The sequence below is a fragment of the Ostrinia nubilalis genome, chromosome 27 (assembly GCF_963855985.1).
Source record: "Ostrinia nubilalis chromosome 27, ilOstNubi1.1, whole genome shotgun sequence".
NCBI lineage: Eukaryota > Metazoa > Arthropoda > Insecta > Lepidoptera > Crambidae > Ostrinia > Ostrinia nubilalis.
In genome coordinates this window covers 8,303,354-8,330,217 of record NC_087114.1, presented here as the reverse complement: position 1 = coordinate 8,330,217, position 26,864 = coordinate 8,303,354, and the positions used below count along the sequence as shown (strand labels likewise).

The 26,864-nt window shown below is 37.1% G+C and overlaps 1 protein-coding gene and 1 long non-coding RNA gene across 2 annotated transcripts in view; one reads left to right on the top strand and one right to left on the bottom strand.

Annotated features, from left to right (window-relative positions):
- The window catches only part of LOC135085067 (uncharacterized), a 40,766-nt gene extending 23,408 nt beyond the window's left edge, over window positions 1–17,358 (bottom strand). The window contains exon 1 of the long non-coding RNA XR_010260011.1: window positions 17,319–17,358. This is a non-coding gene — a long non-coding RNA (uncharacterized LOC135085067). The remainder of the gene's footprint in view (window positions 1–17,318) is intronic.
- A 443-nt stretch (window positions 17,359–17,801) lies between these two features.
- LOC135084817 (ATP-dependent zinc metalloprotease YME1L) overlaps window positions 17,802–26,864 on the top strand; it is a 32,166-nt gene continuing 23,103 nt past the window's right edge. The window contains exons 1-4 of the mRNA XM_063979558.1: window positions 17,802–17,943; window positions 18,039–18,418; window positions 20,328–20,476; window positions 21,211–21,366. Of these exons, the coding sequence (XP_063835628.1) occupies window positions 17,908–17,943; window positions 18,039–18,418; window positions 20,328–20,476; window positions 21,211–21,366 (721 nt within the window). The 5' untranslated portion in view covers window positions 17,802–17,907. The remainder of the gene's footprint in view (window positions 17,944–18,038; window positions 18,419–20,327; window positions 20,477–21,210; window positions 21,367–26,864) is intronic.

Genomic DNA, 26,864 nt, shown 5'->3' with positions numbered 1-26,864 from the left:
CTTCAGGACAATAAATGGGACAGTGCTGAGAAGAAGCAGCGCAAGAAACTCAGACACTATTGTCAGCCTCTTTTTCAAAGGTTTACAGGTTTTCAAAATACATAGTTATAAATATTTATGCGAGCTAAGCAGTTACGCATCCCAAACATTTTTATCTTTTAAATAATCATCGACTTTATAGTAGCCCTTTTTCATTAAGGTACCTTGTGACCTTTTACGATGGCCAGGGAAAGAGTGGAAGTCATTATACTCTACCAGAATTCCAACAATAAATACTTACAAATAGGAGAAGGAAAAAAGAAACAAATCTGTAATAAAGAACAGCTTTTGTCCGTTAACCAGACGTGGAAGTCATTGGGGGAGAACTATGTTCAGCAGTGGACGTCCTGTGGCTGAAATGATGATGATGATGATATGGACAAATGTCCGTTAGAGTTGATAGACACAGAACAACAACAATATCACAACAAACTAGTAACAAAGCAAACAAAAGTAAATCAAATGGGACTGCGGTCATTACCTATTAATGAATACAAATAAACTAGCCCAACAAACCTGTATTAGCCAGGCAGTCCATTTCCAGAGCCAACCATTGGAGGAATTGCTCCAATCCCCACTCTCGTGGCAAACAACCCTAAAAAAGCAAGCAATGTTTGTCCACAAACACCGCCAATGTTTGCCATGGCTGAGCACACTCGGGGTGAGCTACTCGAGTTATGACTCATTTAGATTCGTTAAATATGTTTACCATCGCGTTAGCTGCTTGGGGAAAACTATTTGACCCATTTTTAATGGACCATTTTGGAACTAAAGAGAAGAATCAAACTCAAAATTATCTTTTTTTGTGTAGACTAATTAAATTAGTACTTACAAATCGTCAAATGCTCTTAAGGAGCTATGTCTCTTTCTTTTTTTGCCCTACCAGCGCTTCGAGACATCTATAGCAGCAGGATTACTCCAAAAAAGTTATCCGAAGTTTCGAGTGTTGCTATTCCTCTCACGCAAAGCGAGATGCCAGCATGAGAGACGGTGACAGTAGACCTGAAACTACATAAACAGAGTTTCGGAGTAGCCCTCCAGAACCGATGGAAGGAGGAGCAAATGGGTTCTTGAGTGGAAACCAACGTACAGACACTACACCACCCACTTGTTCAATGGACTGAGGATCTCAAGAGCTGATAGTAGCTGATGACTTTGACCGTGCTTTGTGGCGCTCTTTGTAAGGCCTTACGTCTGGCAGTTATTGCCATTATTTGCATCGATTGAAGATTTATTGCCAAAAGCAAAATAATAGTGAATCAAGGATATCTGGTGATAGTCACCTCAAATCCGAGACAGGTCATAAGTGTGGCTGAATATAGTACCCATAAATTAATAGACGAGAATGCCTACCCAGCATCCTCTAGAAAGTCAGCAACTATGTTTGGATCTGGTCAGAAACTTGGAAAAATTACCAAAAGTGCAACAAAAAAGGGGCGATTGCTTGGTTTATTACCACAGCGTAATTACGAAATAATATAACTAGTTGAGCTTCCCGATCTGACCCGTGTTTATTATTGAAACCTAACACAAACGAGCAATCATAACGCATTAATGCCCAATCACAACAGCAACCCGATCCTGGCGATAAGGCGACCCCTTTCCGATAGTGTTTTCAGCTGATAGCGCTGGTCAAACGTAGGGCACATGGCTGACTCATCCTTTCACAGGATTTGTTATTACTTGGTTCAGCTAATAACATTCTGGGACCTGACTTGGTTGATAGACTAGTCGTGCGAAAAAACCTTAAAAGTATTCCAGCATTTTTATTGGATCTATCTTCCTCGGTTATCTGATGCTTGGCTAACTCATCCTTTCACGATCTGTCGTGTGCGGGACTTGTATGCTGTAGTTACTTGGTACAACTAATTCTAGAACCTAATTAGGCTAGACTATCGGGACTATTCTCACCTCTCGTTCTCACCGCTGCAACTCCTATGTAGCCAGGATCTACAGCTTAACCGCAGATAAAAACACAACCAATGAAAATCCAGGTTGCTCTGGGGGTTCGAAGCCTAGACCAGCCTCCTTTGAGCCTAGTGGTGCAAACATTTTTAACTTCCTACTTCTTCTGCGACAAACTTGGCCTTCACTGGTTGGGTTTTTATTGGCGGTCAAGCAATAGATCCTGGCTACACAGGAGTTGCAGCTACACCGGCTCCTGCCTCTGCTCAATAAGACGGAGATTGGTGGATTTTTAGTGGGTAGGCCCCTCCCTTCAGCGGCGGGTATGCAACTCATTGCATTTTTACCACCTAAAAAAAAAGGGGGACGACAGTTGGAAAGTCTCAATCATAGCGAATTGCTAGCAATTCGACTAGTTAAGTTGGCGTTTCAACAATATTTCCAGACTCAAAAGAGGATATCGCTACATTTAAATAGATTCAATTTAATAAAAAGATGACTGCCAGTAATAAAAAGGTTATTAAAACTCATTAATTTACCTATTTTTGAAATTCGAACAACAGATACGTCACTCATCGCCGGCGGGGGCCAATGGCAGTCCGGCGCGCACGCAGCTGCGCAAATGGATTGCGTAGATTATAATACGTATGACATACCAATAAACTGTGCTAGAATAGTGTGTTGACACCGTCAGGTTAATACAACTTGATCCGATTATTTTTACAACAGCTTCGCATGGGTGCTAAGTATACTATACATATTAAACGTACCTCTCGAATCACTCTATCTATAAAAAAAACCGCAACAAAATCCGTTGCGTAGTTTTAAAGATCTAAGCATTCATATGGACAGATCACAGACAGCTATAAGCGACTTTGTTTTATACTATGTAGTGATAGTGATTTATCTCATTACATAAAGAGCTTAGGTCCCCAAATATGGCAAATCTTTTATCCTCGTATATCCGCATACTTAATATTTTAATTATCAATTGACCTGGTAAGTAGAAAAGAATTTTTTAACATTCTAATTTGACAAATCAACAATCTAAAAAGGTTGTGAATAGTCTAGTCTTACTTAAAAGGCACACTTTTCCCGTTTTATTTGGGGTTGCCCCTCCTCGTTCCTAGGCTTAATTAATAGAAATGGAAAATTTTTATTGACACAGTATAAAACAACAACAAAAACAATTACTGAGCCACCGTGACATGCCAATAAGCTTCCGCTTAGCATTTATCTTGACATGCTCGTGAGGGGCATGTCAACAAGCTGGTCATCCGCGAACTTAGACTTAGTACTTTAGTACAAGAATTTATCATGAAGTACCAGGAAACCTACACAGAAGAAATTGAAAACGTGTCGCCAACTACTACTAAATGAAAAAATGGATTTGTTTGTAAACAAAAGCCTGATAAGGAATCGTACAAATGGATGGACATTCTAGAGCAGTGGTTCTTAACCGGTGGTCCCTGGAGGCATTCTAAGTGGTCCGCGACGACATCGTAATAAACAAGTGACGTCCTCAACTCGAATTTCTTCTATCTGGGGGTGCTATGCTACGCCGCCACGTGTGGTCCCTGACAAGAAAGAAATGTGGTAAAATGGTCCCTCATGACTTAAAGGTTAAGAACCACTGTTCTAGATGTTTCTGACAGACAATGCCGCTTTCAAGACTTGGTCACATGGAGAATGAGAAATGTAGGCCATATTCCTCTATAATATTCTTTATTTTTTCTTTCACTAATACGGAAATCATAAAAATTTATAAAAAGGTCCTTTAAAGCAAGATTTTGCAATTTTTAAGTACTAATTCAATAGTCTACACTCTACATTTTAAGATTTTAAATATGGGTTACCGCTTTTACATCGCAAAATGTGATCAGTAACCCCAAGAACGAATAAATATCGGTCTCGATATTTTGCACGAAACAATGTTAATGGTTTAGCAAGCCATGGCATGCTTAGGATTACCGAAGCAACAGCCTATTTTCACAAATCCCTTGCCGTGTGAATGTGCGGCAACCCTTATTCGTGCTCGGGGCACAGATCTATCGACTTACTATCTCACTGCAATTACGCAGCGAAACGAACAAAGAGCGTCGGTGCCATCATGTCTGGAGCGCTTGCGCATATCGTAATTATTAATTTAATTTATGGCGGCTATCGCGGGTTACTGCGTCTATCTTGTTAGGTCGGATGTCAAAGATAACTTGTAGTACACGCTAATTAAATGTCAGTTTGCTAAATCAGCATTTAAATATTTACAGCAAATCGATGGAGCTGATTATTGGACATGACAGTGGGGTTGCTCCAAAAATTCTCCCAAGTTTCGAATGTGGCTAATCCTCTAACGCAAAGCAACATGCCAGAAGCTTATTCAAATTCAGCTAGTACCTAATTGGCAATGATATATTAAGAAAACTATAAATATTAGGCACTATTTCTGTTCCTAAAATCGTTTCAGGAACAGATATACGATGGCTCCTACGTATAAGGGCGAAACTGCCGCTTACGCCTTTTTCCAATTATTTAAGCAATGATTTCACTTTGCTCTAATCTATAACATCAGTAAGAAAAAAAAAATTTTTTTCCCTTAGATACAAAATAAAATTTTAGGCAAATAGGCGTATGTGCAAAACTACGCCACGTATAAAGCCCAATCATACGATTCGTCAATCTATACGAGTAGTTGCTTACATAAACATATATTTTTTATAATCCAAATCTTAAATAAAGCCATGAAAATATTTAGCAAATTGTTTTATTTATAAATTATGACACATTATATAGTTATTTAATTTTTAGCGTTAAGAGTCGCATCTCAAACTAATTTGAAAATTATAAATAACTTGAAAAAATCGAACTGCCTAAGGCATCGTGGGTTCAATTCCCGCCTTAGGCAATTCGATTTTTTCAAGTTATTTATATTTTTTTAAAATATGACACATTATGTTAAAAGACCTAACTAAATCTCGAGCACAGTATATGGGCGTATTTGCGTTAAAACGTAAAACGGTACATTAAACGACTTTTCTAACTGATTTATTATTGATATAGCACATGATAACAATTAAAATAATTACATGCATAAATAAAGAGAGTAATCGCTTAAAATATTATATTTACGTTGTCATTTAAGTCTCTTTACGTTGAACAATATACATGAAATTATAGAAATATGCCGACGTAAAAGGGCAATGCGTAAAATCTCAAAATATATAAGAAAAATATAAAAATTTATAACAGCAGTAGCAAAAGCATCACATGTTAAGGCTAAATGTGAAATTTCATTAAATTCGTTTAAGTAGGTCAGAAGATATGACCCAAAAATATGGTTCTGGCCACTAAAATGGCTCTCCTGTAAAATTTACTTTTTTCACTTACGCCAGTATACGTAGGAGCCATCTAGGAATTGAAAAATGTAGAATTACTATTAAAGTTTTATTTGACACCAAAACGAAGATACTAAGAAAGAATTGAAACGGATATTTTATTATGAACTATCATTATGTACCACAATTACCGCAAAAGGTTATTCTAATGTACTGAATAAAATAAAAAATCATCGATGTAAACTTTTTTTAAAAACTGATGCCTATTTCTTGGCAATAAACAACTACATTGTATTACAAGGAAAAAAACATGAATCGACACGCGTAAGATAAAGCTGTAGTGGCGATAAACTTTCAATTACGTGTTCAATTACGCTTCTTAATATCAACAACGCTAATTACTACAAAACTACAATACAGGGTTATCGTCACGCTTGAAAAACACCTATACCTAAAGTAATTAATTAAACTGTAATATTAACATTAACATTTTTATCGTATCATAAAAAAGAAGTCAATCTTTGAGTTAAAATAATAAAAAAGTAAATCGTAGGAATGATAGAAACAAGTTGATGCACACAAGATACATTTTGTTTTTATTTCCCAAAATCAAAAATCGTTTGTGGATAAACTGCCAATTTTGTAAATATTGTATGACTGACTAGCATTTCCCAGCGGATTCCCTCGCGTTAAATTTTGGACCCCGTTTCATCCTATCACATAAAAAAAAAAAAAAAAAAAAATCCCTTTGGTGGGTGAATTTTTGGAAAATTCTTTCTTAGCGGATGCCTACGTCATAATTAGTTTCCTTTTTATCTATCCTAAACAACTGTCCTTTAGGTTGTCTGGAAGAGGTCGCTTTATAGCATAAGACCGCCGAAATTGTGCGGTCTCTTTTGTATATTTCATTATTTTCTTGTTTTGTAAAATATACATAGTGTGTTTCTATAAAAGCTGCGTGCCATACATACAGCGCAATCCGTTCAATGGTTTGATCTGTGAGCTAGTAGCCTATACCACAATACCTCAAGATCTTTAATATTAATTCAGCGAGTCGACTTAAAAGTCCAGCTACAGATCTATCCATCAAAGATATGATTGATACACCAAAGTAGCAAACACGACAGCAAGCATTCAGACTTGAATTACCATCGAATGCTCGACTAACCTCGCCCGAGTTATCGATAATACATCGAATAGTTTCTCGCGAGTGCCGAGTGGAAGTATGCGATTGTGCATTTTAAAATCGGTTAGAAATGTTGATTGCTCGTAATTGGACCGTTTTTGTGGTGGGATATTTTGAAGTGGACAGGAAAATTGTTATGGAAACTGTTTAGGTGAAAATGACATCCTATAACGTTTGTAGATTGGTACATACGTAACGTGAGAACGGGACGATGAGATATCAAAGTACATTTTTTTTTTTTTTTTTTTTTTTTTTTTAAATATCCTTGGACATTTTACACTGCGCCTCTAGTCCCAAACTAAGCAAAGCTTGTACTATGGGTACTAGACGACGGGATAAACATACTTAAATACTTTTTTTTTTGTAAATACATACATATTATACATAGAAAACACCCAGACCCGTCACAGAAATTAAAATTCATCATTTCAATTTCTGCCCGGCCGGGAATCGAACCCGGGACCTCTCGGCATAGTAGTCCGTTCTGAACCACTACACCAAACGGCCGACAATTTACTTACATAAAGTAAGTAAAGTGATAATTTTCATCAAAAATTTATCTGTGGGTGGACTGATAACCACTGTAGTCAAGATGCACAGTTTTCGCCCTACCACTGAGGATGAGGAGTCATGAGAAGAAGCACAATTAGAAATTTACATTATTCCGTTCGTTTCAGCCGAAAAACGTCTACTGCTGGACAAAGACCTCCCCCAAGATTTTCCACAAAGACCGGTCCTGCGCCGCCCGCATCCAGGCACCTCCCGCGACCTTCACCTTGTCATTATTTACAGTCCACAAATAAATAGTAGAAGATTTTGTCTACACTCCCCACGCTAACCAACCTGAGTAGTTGGGTAGTCTTGATTTTGGCGTATTTGTTCCTTAGTCTCTCTAACGATACCCACATGAAGAATGCGAGCGGTTCTATTCTCCTCTGCCAGAACTTTGTGTTGGGTTTACATTGGTGGCCAAGCTGAAGATCCTGGTTACAAAGGGGTTGCAGCGGTGAGTACGAGAAGTGGAAATAGTCTAGTTCGCATGAAAACCAAAGTGACCGACATAACCCGCTGAATTGCTAAAAATCAAGTGGCAGTGGGCGGCGCACATAGCTCGTAGAGCTGAAGGCTGCTGGGGCAGAAAAGTTCTCTAATAAATAGTGTGGGCAGGCCTCCCACTAGGTGGTCCTGGTAAGTAAGAGACTTGGATGCGGGCATCGCAGGACCAGTCGTAAGGAAATCCTTGGGGAAGTCTTTGTCCAGCATTAGACTTAATTTGGCTGAAACTAGCAGTAACTTCTAATAGTTCAAATACTGCAACTTTTCCTCAAACATTCTCACGAGTCCATCTTGACAGGCCATGATTAATGCGACCCGTGTAACAGTTATCGACGTGACGGTCCTTATTCGGCAGGCTTTAGCGACACAGGTTGATTTTTTATTTAGCCAAAAGAATTAGCAAAAAAGCCAGTACATTTCTACTATTTCCATTAGGTGGACCGAAGATCTGGTGAAGGTCGCGGGAAGAACCTGAACCGGTCGTTATGGAAATCCTTGGGGGAGGCCTTTGTCAAGCGGGACTTCAATTGGCTGAAACAACGAACATTTTTACTTCCACAACCCTACGGAATTTATTGGTATCAAGGACCAGCTTGCCGCCGTGACTTCGTCAGTTTTCGGTAGAGAGAGACGCCTTATCATTGTATAAAATAACTATCGATAACGGTTCAGTAGTTTTCGGGTGAAAAACAAAGTGGGAGGTTTGAATTTACCCGTTAAAAAGTTATTCATTTATAGATATATATATAGATTATTAGTAAGTTTTTCATCAGAACAGCAGATAGTCTTATTCTAATTATTAATTCGTTTAGGCTACTTTTTTTTATAGAAATCGTTATAACATTTACATGCAGCAAAAATAAAAATAATACAAGACGTCCTATGACTCGGTCTTATCAAAAAAAGCGATCGCATCCAGACAACCTTCAGGTGAGGACAGTAGTAAAAATAGAATGGGAAAGGCGTTGTTATTCAATTTTAATTGAGATTTTGCTGTTAATTATTATTCTGCTCATTTGCTATACGAAATGTATATTAATTAACATTATCAAGTCGATCGCTCTAAAGAGCTCCCGCAGACTTGAGACTTTTTGTCGGTCGATAGTTTGGTCGGGCTGTTAATCTATACTTACTAATATTATAAATGCGAAAGTAACTCTGTCTGTCTGTCTCTCTTTCATGCCTAAACCACTGAACCGATTTTGATGGTCATAGATATAGTTTGAGTCCCGGGAAAGGACATAGGATGGTTTTTATCCCGGTTTTTGAAATAGGGACGCGCGCGATTAAAGTTTTTCTGTGACACAAAATTCCACGCGGGCGAAGCCGCGGGCGGAAAGCTAATCAGTAATAAACAAGTATAAAAGTGCGCATATTAACCGATTTGGTATCAGCCGATTTCTCATACAAAGTAACAGCTGACAAAAAATCTGTAGTCTACGGGGAATTTAAGAAGTACGCTTACCTGACAACAAGACGAATTTAAAATTTGTTTTAAGTATATGGTTAAATTTTAATCACCCTGTAGATAGCTGAACATTGCAGCAAGATTAAATTCATACAGGTTCAAAATGTGTCAATCTATTGTAAAATCTGTGGGATTGTGGTGCAAGTTACAAGCTTATGTTTGAAGACTCAAAAAGATGTTTGATGAGTAAATTTGGCACTAGTTTTATGTACTTTCAAAGTTTGACAAGCCCAGAAAGAATGCATTTACGGCATTGAGCTTTTATGATGATTATTTACCTACGTCCTATCAATACAAACTAGAGGCTAAATGGGATTTATTCCCATCACTGTAACTCCAATGTGGCCAGGATCTACAGCTTGACCCCCAATAAAAACAAAACCAGTAAAGGTCTAGTTTGTCCCGGGGAAAAGTTAAACTGTCATTGGACATGCAACGAAATTAAATCAGAAGAACATAAGAGAAGTTACAAGTTGGAACTTAAAGACATTATTTTCCGTAGCTGTGTCCGTAGTCAAATTAACCAATCGTCAGTTATGTCCATATTGTTGCCTACAAAAAATAATTAATCTCCGCCAAAACTAAGGCACTCAAATCGCTACCGCTTATGCCTCACCCCAAACCCGCCATACGTAACGACACACCAAATATAGCTTCGCGTTTCAATGACGTTTGTCATAGAAAATCGCACCGTTTGATTGATGCGATTGACTGGAGTTTTTTGTACTGTCATGTATACTAGCAACTCTCGGTACTAGGACTGGTAAGGGCGGGGTGTAGTGGAAGCTATAATACCTATAGAGTGAGCACGCCTTTCCACAACTTATTAAATGAGCTAAAATTGTTAAATCATTTAAGTGGCAGTGGACATGACATGATGTCGTGCCCAAACAACTGCACGCAGGAAGATTTAATGAAGGTTACTGACAACGTCATTCTTGTGGCGGAGTTTTGGGCTGACGCTGTGTAGGTTTGTTGTCGACACGACAAGAAGAAGTGGACAAGGCACTTAGCTCGTAGAGCTGAAGGCTATTGAGGCAGAAAAGTTCTCGAGTGGCGACCACAGGCCGGAAGACGTAGTGTGGCTAAGTGGACCAACGATCTGGTGAAGGTCGCGGAAAGCACCTGGATGCGGGCAGCGCAGGGTCGGTCCAGCAGTGGACGTACATTAACTGAAACGAACGAACGAATGAACATCTATCTAAGGTATAAAAGCGAAAGGTCACTGCCTCACTCACTCATCGAAATCTCAGAAACTACAAGTGCTAGGCGGCTCAAATTTTGCATGGGGGTTCTTTTAGAACGTAGGTGCTCAGCTCACTAAGACGGGATTTTGCAAAATTCAATCGCTAAAGAGGTAAAACGGGATCCACGCGTACGAAGTCGCAGGCGGCCGCTAGTAGGCTATATTTTTATAATGTGACAGACAAACTGAATTTCACGCAAGCGAAGCATTGGACAAAAATAAGTTCAGGATATAATCTTTCGCCTCTCATTCGCTGCGCTTGCACTCCACAACCACCATTACCCAAGGTTTCGCTTATGGCGTCTGATATCTAGTATTTATCACCTATTAGTGGGGCTAATTGCCTCCGAGGCATTCAGAAGCTCAGGCAAAAAGCTGGCTAAAGTTTAAGGCTGAAAGTGGATCGATTGGTTCAGTAGGACAGTCTTAAAAGGCTAGAAGACTTGTGCGATATAGAGCAAACTAATTAATTTTAAATGAGTGAATCTAATGATTATGATTTTATTTTATTTGATTAGAAAAATACAACGATAACTTTATTGTCTTTTGATGTCGCTATAATAAATAAAGTGGCTTCTATCTATATTTATGTGTGTGTACTTTGTAAAAGTGTAGTTTTGTAAGAGGTTTTGATCACCAAACGCGCGATATGACCGACCGCGATATCCAATGACAGTATTGACACGGAAGAAGCCATGTTATATTTTTTAAGTTTGAACCAAATAAATGTTTTTCTTTCCATGGTCAGAAGCTAGTAAAATAGTACAAATATTATACTGGCAAACAGCAGACATGTGTAGGTAGTAGATCCAGAGTCGCGTGATACCAGGGGGCTAAGACAAATTGACTCCTTTAATCCGAAATCGTTTCGCTCCGTCGTTTTTCGCAGCGATTTCGAAGTTGAAACTATTACAAACGTTACTTTATCTAAGGAGCTGTTCTCAAATCTTAAAACCATCATTCAGTTCATCAACAAATCACTAATCCAAGCCCAATTCTTATTAACTCTGACAGTGATTTACGTCACTGTATATGTCACGTGACCCACAGAGCGCGTAAAGTTTTTATAGAGCGATTAAATGGAAGATTCATTAGATCCACCGTTAAATGTTGCACTCAGTGCGATAGTAAAAGCGGATTTTAGAATGGGCTCGGAGAGAGGCGATTTGACGAAAAGATTTTACATTTAATTCACAAGTTTTAGTGGGCAGGCCTCCCACTAGGTGGACCGATGATTTGGTGAGAGTCGCGGGAGGTGCCTGGATGCGAGCGGCGCAGGACCGGTCTTTGTGGAAATCCTTAGGGGAGGCCTTTGTCCAGCAATGAAAGTCTTTCGGTTGAAACGAACGAACGAACGAACTACTTTAGGCACTTAAACACGTCTCTACCATCACTTCAGGACAACATATTGGCTGGTGCTGAGAAGAAGTGGCGGAAGAAACTCAGTCGCTTATCAACCTCTTATTATACAGAAAATAGGCAGGAAAAGTCCGTTTTACAGTATAGTGCTATAATTTTTATTGGCGGTCAAACTGTACATCCTGGCTACACAGGAGTTGCAGCGGTGGGAAAGAGAGGTGGGAATAGTCCCGTGGTATAGTGCTATAGTTTTTCTAGCATTTTACTAGGCTATCAGAAAATTCAAGTTGCAGTTTCGAGTTAAAAATTTTTAGATAGACCCAGAACCCAGATCGTGGGCGCGAATGAGGGGTCAGATTGAAGAAAAATTAACGAACGGATTATGGAACCATAATGATCATTAACAATTTACGCATATTGGCCAATCAAGATGACGCTGCATAACAAGTTTAGCCAAAATTCGAGCAAGCGCTAAAAACGCCGAATTATTATCATTTTGCCCGTAAAACTTGCATTTCCCGCGATATCGTATAGTTTTAAATGCGTCCATATTTCACGGCTGCTGATTTATAGAGGCTATTTGTAGCCAACAATACTTTGTTTATACTAAATAACCGGCACCGATAGTTTTACGGTTCGCGAATGAACTGCGTATGACTTTTGGATGTTCGGTTTAACCTTAGAAGAGCAGTAGTTTTTAGGCAAAAATAAACTTGATAGCTCGTTTTATCATCATAATACCTATATTCTTTGGGCTAGACTCTAGTCTTATAGTGAGGAAAGTGTGCGTTACCTCAGCGACATGGTGACGCTGATCAAGATGTGAATATATGGAAAAGTTAGTGCCTTATATTCTGTAAATGTGCCGAGAATCTAGAATTTGTGCCCAATAAGGTTTAGTAAAAATTGGAGAAAATAAGATTCCGCTGCAGTAATGCTTCGAAAACATTACCCCAGCGGCATGATTTTTACTTGTTGTACCGTGGAAGAAATGATGAATTTTAATTTCTGTGACGGTAAGATACGATGTCGCGATCGCTTCACGGACTGAAATAGTTTTGTACAGTCAGCGAAAAATAATTCGTGACATACAAAGTGGCCAAAAGTTGACAGCGCAGCACAACCCAAAGATGTTTGCGAACTTATCGGCCACTTTGGGTAAAAAAGTCGGACGGAATTAAGCTATTTCGGAAAGACTGTCCTAGATCATTCCAGGTGATCACACCATGAGATGATCATGAGATACTGCAGTAAATACCTGAATACCAAACACGCCCCAACTTGGGAAAGTGGTCCAAATAGGCCATTCGTATCTAGGTGTGACTAAGTGAATTGTGGGTTTTGTACCGAATATATTACCCGCGCACTTGTGTAAACAAATTCGTGGTAGTCGCTACGGATTTGAGAACTACTTCTACATTTTATGGATATTCCAGCTTCACGGTATTTGGCATTACATTATTTGTTTGTGAAAAAGATGATACATATTAAAAATCTCTGGTGATTTGGTCCCAGTTAAATTCAGACATTGCAGGCTTATCTATCCATCAACCTGAGTACCTGAAAATAAAAAAATGTTTTCGTACTTCAAAGGTGCTACTTCCAAGCCGGGTTGCCATGCCAGTTTTGCAACATTGATAACTTGAAAACTTTACTCTTTAAGGCCTTAGAGAGGTTTTAGGATATCTGTACATTCTGTACCAAAAAGGGCACAAATGGCCGTAGTTTAACTTTTCATGGATTATTTCTTTCAGTAACTCTATAAAATTAAGTAGGTAATTTAAAAAAGGGCCAATAAAAGAAACTGCATCGTGCATTTAAATCTTGTACAAAGGTACGGAACCCTTCGTAAATAAGTTCCTCGTACTTGACCGATTTTTTGTGTTATGCGGATATGCTTACGCGCGGGTTTGACCCGAATGCGTATCACCCACAACACAATCCACTCTCACGCATATTATGTACGAAAAAGACATCAACATGTACTTAGGGCTTGTTCCTAAGCCATCCTGTTTTTGCAGGATCCCGTATAGTACGCGAACATCCCGTTTGCAGTGTCCCGCAAAAAACCGATCCGTTCGAATTTCAAGGACAAAAAGTGGTCACACTATAGATCGTTTCATCCACGAAGACGCGCCCCACCATTCTTCCGCTAATATTTGAGTGTCATCGGTACACGCTAAATTATCCATTAGTGTACAGTACACGCATACTACAATAATGACGCTCGGATTGTTCGGATCAAACTCCCCGCACCCCGCCCTTCCCTCGACTAAAAATTAGTGGGGCGCGTCTTCGTGGATGAAAGGATCTACAGTCCAGTACAACCAGTAATGCTGGATCCTGCACAACTTGATTGCCGTGGCACGGTAATACTATCTATACAGTATTCCAACTCGGCCATATTTTAAAAAAAATGTCAACGGCCCCGCTGTACGTCACGGTATGACAATATGCGATAGGGCTGCTTACCTACAGTACCCATTCTAATAAAATTACATCTGTCTACTTAGAATTTCTATCTAGTTTTGTGATTGTTTTTTTTTATTTAGACAAACAAAATACTTTGTGAATGGAATAGGATAAAAATGCGTGTTATTTTGTGATTAGTAGATTTAATTTAAAAAAATATACTAAAATAATTTTGAATCTTCTAATCATAATAAGTAGGTACTTAATGACCTGTTACTTTAATTTCAGGCGGGCGAAATCGTTGGCAAAAGCTGGTTTTATACAATATATAATTTTCATTTTAAATCAAACTGACTGAAAATGACAATTTCTGACAGTTAATGACTAGTTTTTGACAAAGATCGTAAATGACGGTCAGTCAAATTCAATCACCTTAGTCAGTTTTCAACACTAGGCCATCGACGTCCGTTCAGCACATTCGCGACACCCCTAACTTTTGGATTTCGACCACGTCCCGAGATTTGAAATTCGAAGGAAAGCTCGCGTTTCGTCGGTTTATATGAAGTTACAATACTGTATGATATTATTACCGTGGCCGTGGGAACGAGCCCTTAGTAAACAGCAAACTTAAGCTTTATCTCCAAAGCCATAAGGCATTAACGTTAAGAGCTTTTATCAACAATTTTCGCATAAACACAGTCCAAATAGATATCACATGCGACAGTCATGTACTTATTACTGCCTACTATTCAGAACAAGGCCAGGGCTTGATTGTAACAATAAATGTTATTGATCGATTGGTGGTGTAGATACATTATGATTTGCAAGCAAATACAAACTCTAACACTTGTTGTTTAGGTTCACAGTCGCGTTGTATCGCATCGGCGCCCGCGCATAGCTGAATACTGCTACACAGTTTCCTATGATTGAGAAAGGACTTTTGAAATTTTGGATTATTAAAAATGTTTGTATAAGAAAGACTAAAAGAAATTTCAAATTCAGTATGTCATTCCTACATGTTCTTCAATATTTTATCAATATCCCACTTATTTATTAGTAGAATTTGATGCATGAATGTAAGTAAATAATTTATATTTAATTAATTATTTTACATTACCATAAGTTTTAAGATTAGGAGGATAATGTGGAGGAGGCTCATAGTCCAGCAGTGGACTGTAATTGTGGTAAAGGGCTTTTGATAATGATGAAGCTTTAAATAGCTATGTAGCATGTCCCCGTTTAATCTTTATTTCTGATTTAGGGAAATATTAATAAACCCTAGTTATTTTTAAGTGACCCCTATGAAAACAAAATTCCTGTTATGGGTCACTGAAAAATTTGGGATTAATTGTGAAAACAGGCACTAATAATCTACTTATGTTTTTTTAGCTACCCCAAGAGATTTATTCATAGAAATGCAAGTACTAATAATTTTCTTTATTTACCAACTATCAGGTATTTAAACCATTGCTATGGTGGCCTTTGATTTTAATTAACATCATTGATCATCTCGAAAATGTGCTATTCCAACTTGTTTTGGTCTTTCTAAGTGTCAGTATTCTGCAATCAACTATTTGCAAAGGGCCATTAATTAATTCCTAAAACTAACTGAATTTATTTTGATTTTATTAAAATAAATTCTGTAAGTCATTTACACCTACACTAAATATCATTGAACAAATGTATTTTTCCACTGGCAATACTTGCAAGATGCTATAGCCAAGCCAGAAAACTATAAACAGAACCTAAATTATCTAAACTGTTATAATTTACGATTGTTTTTATTTCAACAGCCATTCTGAATCAAGAAAATAAACTTATGCTGAGATTTATCTTCTATACAAATCATCAATTACATAGAAATCTTTTGTTGGAGAAATAATTAAGTGTTTAGTATAACATAAACAAAAATTTGATGTTTCCTTTACTTGTTTGTGCATTGGATTGCATTTAAAATAGTCAGTGAATCACCCATTATACTGGTGACTGAGTCTTGCACTAATTTTTAACGCTAGCCCAAATATTCTGTAATGATAGAGCAGCTATATTTGGGAAGTGTATTGGAGCACTAAAAAGGGTCTACCTATACACAACAAAATGGAGAGACTTTCATGTGAAATATAAATAGCATGCCCAAAAATACAAACCAGTAATACTGTAAAGTAATTCATCATAAATCATTATCATCTTTTAGTAATTTAAAAATAGACTGTAATGCAACAATTTCTCTAACTTGCTAAGCTTTCTGATTAATTAATAAGATGAGCAAATACCCCCTGGATGCTTATTTTTGCTGCTATTTTAGTAATAGTGACTAAGCTGTGTTTGTAACACTACATAGAGTAATGTAGGAGAAGTTTAGACTTCAGGTACCCTGAAAAATACACAGAGGTTGTACTTAGGTTAATAATAGTATTTCTTAAGGTGTCAGTCTCTGGAGAGAAGGTTAAAATATTATTATTGTTAAATTCATTATAAATATTATAACCTAATTGCATCAGTTTATGTCTGAAAAAACTTACAAGAACTTGATAAAACTACAAGAATCAACGTGGTAAGTGTAGTAAAAATAGCTTTTTTCTTCTTTTAGGAATCCAGTGGGATCTACCTGTTGTAATATAGTATTGCCGATTTCCTGGCTCAAACTAGGTACGTAGCGTCCATCTACATAGCGCTCACGCTTTCATGGGTAAATAAACAAAATTTCACTGTAAACATGGGCACAAAGGCGACGTAAAAACGGCAATCGCCGATATAAAACGCCAAGAAGTAACAACAACATACCTCGCTGACATCTCAAGATGCCATTGATGTGAATACGAAAAAAAATGCATCCACAAAATCTTGCAAGGCATTGTATGATACAACCACACGTTTACAACGCTGTAAACACTATTGTAAGACTGAAAACGACGCGTTTTTCTTACTGCACGTTTAACGTATTCGCCAATGTAAATAACAGCGGCGAAACCATACAATTTGCTCGAAATTTTAACACAGCACAATGGGTTGGAGCACATTTGACAATCCACTGTGTGACCAAAACATAGCCTGTGCGGGCGTTTTACCCTATAAAACCGACTTAATTTTCAATTATATACTTGCGGTAAACATCGAGGAACCTTGCTTTGTCCGCTTTAGTCATGTAGGTTGCGTTATTTGGAAGTATTTTGAAAAAATGCTGCTGGTATCCAACACAGAAATGGCATAACACGCAAACACTTTGGCTGATTTTCACAATGAAACACTTCACAGCACCGCGATAACTAATTCGAGGGATGCGAGACGAGCCACGGTATGCAATATCTCACTCACCTTGTTGTTTATTCGCTATTTTATTGAAACAGTTTTGAAAAACTTCATATAAATGCATAGGCTCGTCATCGCTCGTCGCCATTTTGGATTTTACTGTCCAAATAAAGCATAGACAAAACAGAGCCAAAACTGCGGCACGTTCGAAAGGCAGAAGTTAAAGATTTATTGAAAAATAAAATTATTTAGAATAACTTACAAATTTTGAACAAAATGTAAAAAAAAATCTTTGAAAAGTTAAATATCGAACACTGAAACATTAAATCTGAATTTTATTCTTTCAAAAATGTTTTTACTTTTATTACGATATGGTCGCACTGTCAAAAAAAAAATACATTTCACGGAATTTCAAAAGAAATTTAGAGAACAATGGTAAATATTCCTGAATTTTCTTTTTAAATAAGAATAATAAAATTCAAAACACGTTCAAAACATTACAAAAAATTTTATTCCTTGTGCTCACCATAGAGTTTATAGAAGTGAAAATATTCGCCATATTTTTCGCTACGAAAATTAAGTTTGACGTAAGAGCCTACAAAATTTTCGAGTGCACTTCCAGAAAAGAAAAACATATTTTTCACCTACATGTAACATGTTCTCATTGAATTCCATTAACACCCAAAACCAGGTGAGTGTTTGGTCCTCGTGTACATCGTTCTAAAGTGTTTATTATGAGCGTACACACATTTGTTTGTCATCTACATAACCTTCCTCTCTTTACAGATTCTAGTTAGTTTTAGTCAGTTATCGGCACGTTACGCGTGCTTATTTAGGTATAGGAAGCACACTAGTGGTAAAAGCAGCAATGTGACGAGGAAAGAGGGTGCTGCGAGTTCGTATGATGCAACATTGTGCTCACAAAGTTTGGAGGAGACCCTGAAAAATTTTGATAAGGATGTCTTGAATGAGATGAGGAGGATCGACGTGCGTTCTCTGGCGAGTCTCACTGGTGCTCGGAGGCCGTTGGCCTGCGCCAGGGAGCTGACGTCGACCAGAAAAGTCTCCTATGTATCGGCACAGAGTTTTGACCAGAATAAAAATGGGTGGTGTGCCGCAAACTCGCCGCCTACCGTCACTGTGGACATCCGAGGGAATAAAACCAGGTAAATTTAACATTTTCAAGTTTCTAAGTGCTCAATATGTGTTATAGATTGTTGTAGTACAATTAGCCTATTCTAATTTGTACGAAGAATCAGCCGATACCAAATTGGTGTAATGTGCCTACATGTCCATACTGATTAACAAAGTTGTTGGCCTGCGCCTAGGCTTACAAGAAGATTCTTATTAGATTTGAAATATTAATAAAGGACAATGGGCAAAATGGTACCCGGCTTCAATAGATATGTGTCTAGTATCGTTTGAAAGGTCTTACCAAGACGAACAACATTTACTATTGCCACCAGCCTCAGATCTGGTTGCGTTCTAAGATAAACATACTTTTTGTGTAACCGAAGTATCATACGTGTCCATCTTCTGGTACTTAGGTTATGCGAGGCATAAAGGGTTTACTGCTCCAGCATCCTTCCTTAACTCTATAATTATTGATAGAGATAATTGTGAAATAAATGTTTTTATTTGAAGAACTTCTACCCCCTTATTTAAAAAAAGTTATACCTAGGATGAACCTTGGATTAAAATGACATTTACATACCAAATGACAATTTAAATCAGAGTTCAACTAGGGTGTAACTTTTATTTAAAGGGGTTAGAGTTTTATTATTTCTTAAGGGTTTTATTATGGGTTGCTAAAGCGAATAAACCCACAAGACCCAATAAGTCCACCCACAAGATGGACCGACGACCTTATAAAGGTAGCGGGAAGGCGCTGTATGCAGGCCGCCACCAACCGGCCATTGTGGAAATCATTGGGGGAGGCCTATGTTCAACTGGACGTCTTATGGCTAAAATGATCATGATAATGATGATGAAAGCGAATAAAGGGCTAATAGCTTGGGTAGTTCATCGTAGGTATAATCCTTTCCTTTTCAAGACTTCTTTTAGTTATATTAATAGATTGTAGTCATAGTACATAGTCGTATACATGGATGATTGTGTTATACTTTCATTATAATACTTAGTGGAATTACTGCTTTCAAAACGTGAATTAGAACTGGCCCCATAGCAGACATTTTTCTACATCTAAAGGCCTTTTGAAATATATATTGGTTATGGCTATTGGAGCGGGTACCACTTTCCATACATTTGTGCCCATCATCCTTTGCAGTGTACAAAACTTGAATACAACAGTATTAATTAGTAGTTCAATTTATCTTAAAAGTATCAATAGTTTATCATAAGGTCACTGCCTTTCTTTACTTGTGTCCTACATTGTCTAATTCAGTGATATAATGTGTGTGGTAATGATCTGTCACTGTTCTAAGAATTTCTTTACTTTCTATTAATAACTAGCTGACCCGGCGAACTTTGTTCCGCCTTAATGGCAATAAATAACGGGATAAAAAGTATCCTATGTCCTTCTCCTGGCTCTAAACTATCTCTCTGACAATTTTCAGCTAAATCGGTTCAGCCGTTCTTGAGTTATAAGTGGAGTAACTAACACGACTTTCTTTTATATAATAGATAGATTTTTATTGGATTTCTTCTGATTTTACTTACAAGTGCTTCATGACATACATTTATGAAGCATTGATAAAATTAGTGCCAACAAAAAAAAAATGTTCTGTAACCCATTTTGGACGACCACTCACAAGGTGGACCGATGATATCATAAAGGCATCAAGAAGGCGCTGGATGCAGGCCATAATCAACCGAGCATTATGGAAATCATCGAAAGATATATTCAGCAGTGAATGTCCTGTGGCTGAAAAAATTATGATCTTGAACATTTTGAGGCAAACACAGATATAAATGCCAATGTTGGTTAATGTTTTTGGGTCACTCAAACAAAAATAATGCTGACATGCTCTGTAATGTACTTATGTCTTGCCTGCTTCAAATAAAAAGCTTTCTATACTATTCTAAAATCAACTAACAAGGAACTTCTTTCCCCAGATTCAGTTTCACAGACAACTTTGTGGGCCTCCTCGCACGCAGCGTTCAAGACAGCACCTTCCGGTTCAACGTACAAGCCAGAGGATTCAAGACGGAGAGGGGGATCCATGCCGACCTCAAACGGAACCCGAACCTCATTAATAGACTGCGTAAGTTCTTCGGTCAGTATAGCTGTGTGTGTCGTAGGGGTTGCTATAGTGAAATGAAATGACAGGTAGAAGGAACAAGTAGATTAATTTATTTTATTTTATTTGTGTGGGTACGTAAATTGCTAAAGTGCTTAAAAATATGAAGTTAATACAATACGTCAATTTTTGCTTAAGTTGCATTCAAAGTTTCCAAGTTTTTCTACTACTTAATTTTGTATTCATTTTAGCCAAATGACGTCAACTGCTGGACAGAGGCCTCCCCCAAGGATTTCCACAACAACCAGGCACCTCCCGCGACCCTCACCAGATCGTCGGTCCACCTAGTGCCGCCTAGTCCACCACTTTTTAATTTACTTCTTACTAATACACCTACTCTATTTTACCAATTCTGTTCACTGCTTGTGTTATCACTTAAAATGTGTGCACTTCTTACACTGGGTAATGAAATCAAAATTCTATTTAGTCCTTCAGACAGATAATAAAAAAATATTGCACATAATAAATTGACTTGAAATGTCAGGTGACGTCACTTTTGATTAAAAAATCTACATAGGCGTGACGTAATGCGCCATTTCAATTCGATGTAGCACTGTTATTATTTAATTAATAAAAATAATACTAGTCTAATATTTTTTAATTATCTGTTTGACGGACAAATAATTAAAATTTTGTGATCTAGCCTATTCGAAAATTATATGCTCAAGAATTTAAAGAGATACTTTAATTATTTTCAGGGCTAAACGTAAACGACAACACAACTGAGAAACAGTCGGTCAACCTTGGGCCGGAGGTGGCGCCGCGCCTCGAAAAGCTTCTCAGCGAAGACCCGGTGCTCACGCACCAGCAGAAGGACAAGATCAAGATCGCGTTTGCTGAGGGGTACCTTGCTGGTTGGTGTCATCATCATCATCATCATTTCAGCCATAGGACGTCCATTGCTGAACATAGGCCTCCCCCAATGCTTTCCATGTTGACATGGTATATCAGGTGCTGAAAAGCTCCAGGACTTAATGGCTTGTTTCCAAGTGAAGACCAAGTTTTCACTCTCAATTCAAACAAACCTACTCAGGCAGGAATCATGTACCAGGCGCCCAGAACAACCTAGAAGCTACATCACTTACCAAACAAAATCTGGATGCAACTAGTTTCTCAATTATTTCTTCAGATAGAATCCGTTTAGATATCATTTACCAGACGCTCATAACAATCTAGGAGCTATATCATCATCATATCAGCCAGAGGACGTCCACTGCTGAACATAGGCCTCCCCCAATACTTTCCATGTTGATCGATTGGTAGCAGCCTAAGTCCTGCGCTTCCCTGCTACCTTTATGATGTCGTCGGTCCACGTTGTAGGTGCGTTTTCCGGTACGCGGCCTCCATTCCAGAACCTTGCTGCCCCATCGGCCGTCAGTTCAGCGTTCTACGTGCCCTGCCCATTGCCACTTCAGCTTGCTAATCCGTCGGACTTTGGTGTAGCCTTTAAGATTAGAGCCATAGAGTCTGGTTTATAACGAAACAGTGGATGAACTTAGACCCGGTGCTCACGCACCAGCAGAAAGAAAAGATCAAGATTGCGTTCGCTGAGGAGTACCTTGCAAGTGGGTGTAGTCTTTAAGATTAGAGCCATAGAGTCTAGTTTATAACGAAACAGTCAGTCAACCTCGGCCCGGAGGTGGCGCCGCGACTTGAGAAGCTTCTTAGCGAAGACCCTTAGCGAGGGATATCTTACAGGTGGGTGTAGCCTTTAAGTTTAAAACTAGGCTGTAGTATGCGCGTCACGTACGCACACACTCACATCCCTTACATAGTATATAAGGAAATGCACGTCAATAAACGCACGCTTAATAGCTCTTAATACGCAGTCAGTCTACTTATTTAATCGTCCCAACGCCCAACGTTGCATGGCGACCCTGCCAGTGCTGCTCACGCAGCATTGCGCAGATGGTTTAGTAGAAAATATTAAAATTAATTAAAATAATGTTAAATAATGTTGAAAATGTAGTGAAAAGTGGACTCGTAAAAATGGACTAAAATTGGACTTAATTAATAAATCTTCAATAAAATTATCGAACTAAAAATAAATGCGTACGTGAAATAGAAATAACAGTGCCAAAAATCAAGAATTTCCTGATCCTGATCAAGATGCAAGAAAACGGACCGAATTGGATAAGCTGGGCGCCGGGCGATGATGGAGTCAGATGAGGTAACAACAGTGTGCTGGGAGCCGGGCGATGATGGAGCCAGATGAGGTTGACAGCAGTTAGCAGGGGTGCCGGGAGTGTTCGAGTCGGAAGTGGTCGCAGCCGGGAGAACCCTACGTCATGATAAGTCCCCGTGCAGTAGTATTCTCAGTCCCCATGTGCCCCATGAAGAAAAGTCCTCTTGTCCTCTTAAAAATTAGGTCGTCGTTCTACGGTAATTTTTTTTTTTCATTAATTATGATTATCATTTAAATTTTGGAGATTAATTTAATTTTTGAAATGTTAATTTATTGGTTTAATTTGATGATTTTTTTTTAATAATTTCGTAATTTTGTAAAGTAAATTATTTTGTGAGAATATTTTTATGGATATTGAATGTACTAATTTAATTTAAACTTAATTCACAAAATTGCAATTTTATATACTTAAAGGAATAAATATAGAATTTGATATTTTTATTGAAGATGTAAAATGTTTATTACTAGGTAATTTGAATATTTTTATCGTGTAATTGTTTTACATTTTATAATAACGTTTGTTGACGACTTAGTAAATTTACTGATAACATAATAATATTGAACAATATAGTAATACTGGATAATAAGAAAGAATGATAATTTGTATAATAATTTTATTTCATGATATTTTTTTAAGATTTTATTTATATTTTGGCAATGTTATGTAGTTTTACACCAGTGATATTTTACAGTCTCATTTTTTTACATTTTATTTGATTAGGAATTATTTACATTAATATTATTACAACAATTTTTAAAATAATTTGATTGTCTAAAAGTAGGTCAATAATTTTGTTACTCAGTCATGTCATTGCACTCAACGCATACGACTTATTGCAAATCAGCAAAACGTGATTTAGCATCAGACACGTTATGATGACATGTAGGTATTTTCTAGCGTATCGACACAATACTTCGCTGTAATTAAGATCTTTACATTTTAAACAATAATTGTATTTGGTATGCAAGTAAACACTTTAAATCATTGTCATAATTTTGTAGACTTTTTAAGACCACCAAGATAACATCTCTAATATGGATCTTTAATAGAACATTAATAGGATTATTGATTGATTTGATTGATTGGATTTAACTTTGAAGTAAAACAATGTTTTGTCATTTTTTCATGATGCAGTAATATAACTAATTAAAATATTTATGTAATGACGAAATAATAAAGTAATTTATATCATTTAAAACGTAATACTTATAGAATTTGATGATTGATATGATGAAAAATATTTTGCAGTGTAGGTAAAATATCACTTGGCTGACTTATAGATTGCCGATTTATTTGGGTCAACACACAATGATTTACATACATTTTAACTTTTACGACTATGAACGTAAATAATTTTACTTAAAATCTATTTGTTTTGTTTTAATTATGATTTTATTACAGTATATTCAGTATAGTAAATGACTTATTATGTAACTAGAAATTATGTAATAACTATGAAATGGAAAATATGATTGCACGGATAAGACGATAATAATAATAAGAATAATTTTGATTCTATGACAGGATATAATTTATACATTGTAAAAAAAAATATAAGGAGGAATATTGTAAGTTAGAAAACTGTAGGCATAGGAATGTACGTTAATGTTATTAAATGATGAAGGCTATATGAGATAAAGGTTTGTTGTTATAATGCAGGTTTTGGTTTGAAATTCAGATAGGAAAAAGTTATAAAATAGTTTGATATTGTTTGTAAAGGTGAGCTAAAAGTTAGGCATGCATTCATTACATATGATACTTTTAATTATTTGGACTGATCACCCAGAAGTTTTAAGATATTCTTGTGCATTGATTGCGTAGGTTTGTGAGATTGTAAAGTATTTTGTTAGATATTGGATGAATATTGAAATATTATATCAATATTATGTAAACATGGTACTAAAATAAATAATATTAAGGGGAATTATCCTTCGTTCGATCATGGTGCATACTAGATATCTCTGTGAGAATAGTTGGAGACATTAATAAGTCTTAAAATTATCCCTTAATTTAAATGATTATTATAAATAAATAAATATTATTATAAAGTGCGCGCACATGTTATAAAAGTACCATGATTAAAATATGTTAAAATGAATTAAGTCGACTATAAATAAATAAATAATGACTTGTAAGTGTAGTAGGTAGATCTACTAACTATTAAAACATGAGGGTGGCCACCTCATAAGAATTGCTGATGTACTTATCTCGGAAATGGAAACTTTAATGGATATGACTTGTGTACTAGTACAAAATACTTGGATGTGACTTTATTTTTATTACATAAAATTGATATCTTTGAAATATTTTTAATAGTCATCAACAACACGTTTAGATTAAGATTTTTTTTTAAATATTTTTAACACTATTCAATTGTTGTGGTTATTTGACACCGCTGATTTAAATAATATGTTTTTGTTTTATTTTACTCAATCTTATATGTTGGATTTATTATGGTGTCAAGTAACCAATTATTAAAACGTATACAAAACGTTTTTTTTTCTCAAATCTTATCTAACTATTTTTTTTCTTTTTCTTAACTTAAAAAAAAAATTAAAAAAAAAGCGGGGGAGGTGTAGTATGCGCGTCACGTACGCACACACTCACATCCCTTACATAGTATATAAGGAAATGCACGTCAATAAACGCACGCTTAATAGCTCTTAATACGCAGTCAGTCTACTTATTTAATCGTCCCAACGCCCAACGTTGCAAGGCCGTGTTTTATGACTTTATTGGAAACCTATTTGTCAGTTAAGTACAACTCTTAGTTTCACTGATGTCAAATAGATATATTGTGGGCATCAAGCCAATATTTCTTGCTTAAAAATACAACACTGACTGGTTATCAGTGACGCCCGAGCAGATATTTATAGCGTTATATGACAGTAATGTAATTATTGAAACCAGTGTAATGTACCTCTGGAGTTAGTAAAAATACCTTATTGCCCAAAGCGATATAACTTCATCTGTTGACAGTGGCTTTTACTTCTTCAGCGTTCAGTTGGAGCCACTGTCCTTCCCACTAGTGTGTGACAGAACCTTGCTCTACTCTTTTGTTTTTTTTATCTACAACGCGGAAGCTCTTGGCCTGTATCTCACCTGATGGTAAGTGACGATCAGGCCGAAGATGGAAGCGAGCTTCACCCGGAATCCTCAACCACGGAGGAACTGGCTATCTCACCTCTAACTGCCGGAACACAACAATGCTGTAAACATTGTTGTTATGGCGACAGACTTAGATAAGATGGTGGTAGCTAGCCAGGCGGACTTAGAACAAGCCCTACCACTAATCAAACCGAACAGAAAAATCTGGCCCCACTGGGAATCGAACCCGGGACCTCTACTCTAGAGTCCCTTGTTGGAATTAACGTGCTTCCGACATCATTCCAAAATCCTGCAACATAGGCTGTGAGAATCGAAACAGTTTCGTCCCTTCCATGTTTGACCCTCAGATCATAGAAAGAGAATAGATATGAAGTCGCGCGTAACTACAACGAGAACCAGTGTCCCCACATTTCCCCCACCACAGCTCCCACACACACATTCAACTGTGTAAAAACAAAGCGACTGAGAGTCTACGACAACATGTGCAACCGGCTTAAAAGTGCTGTGATTGGCCAGAAGGCATGCCGTATGGCCAATCAATGGCCGCGTGACGTGACGCACACTTTGAAAACTAGTGAGAGAACAAAGATAAAATGGAGTCGACAAAATATCGATACTATAAATCGCTAGGGGCAAGGCTCGAAACTGATTTCACAAAATGCTTATGTATGAAAACCTTTTTATTATTATACGTTATTATTAACTACTATCACGCATTTACTTTTTAATTATGGCGATCTGTGTACCGCACATGTTTATCAAAAATAATGCCTATATTAGGCTTTCACTAGCTCTTATAGTAATTACATAGTTGACAGTTACTAATTTTATTTATTTATTTTTTTATTTATTTATTTAGGAAAACCAGGGTTTTACAGTGTGTAATAATAACATAAGATAGGCAACGAGTAAACCACTTATAGGTTCCCACAGGTAAAAACAATTTAAAAAATTTAGTGAGCCTTTGCACCAGGGTTACTACATACTACGTACTACACTACTATAATATACTATGTAATACCTAAATAAAAAGTATTGGAAGACATTGCCAAACAGAA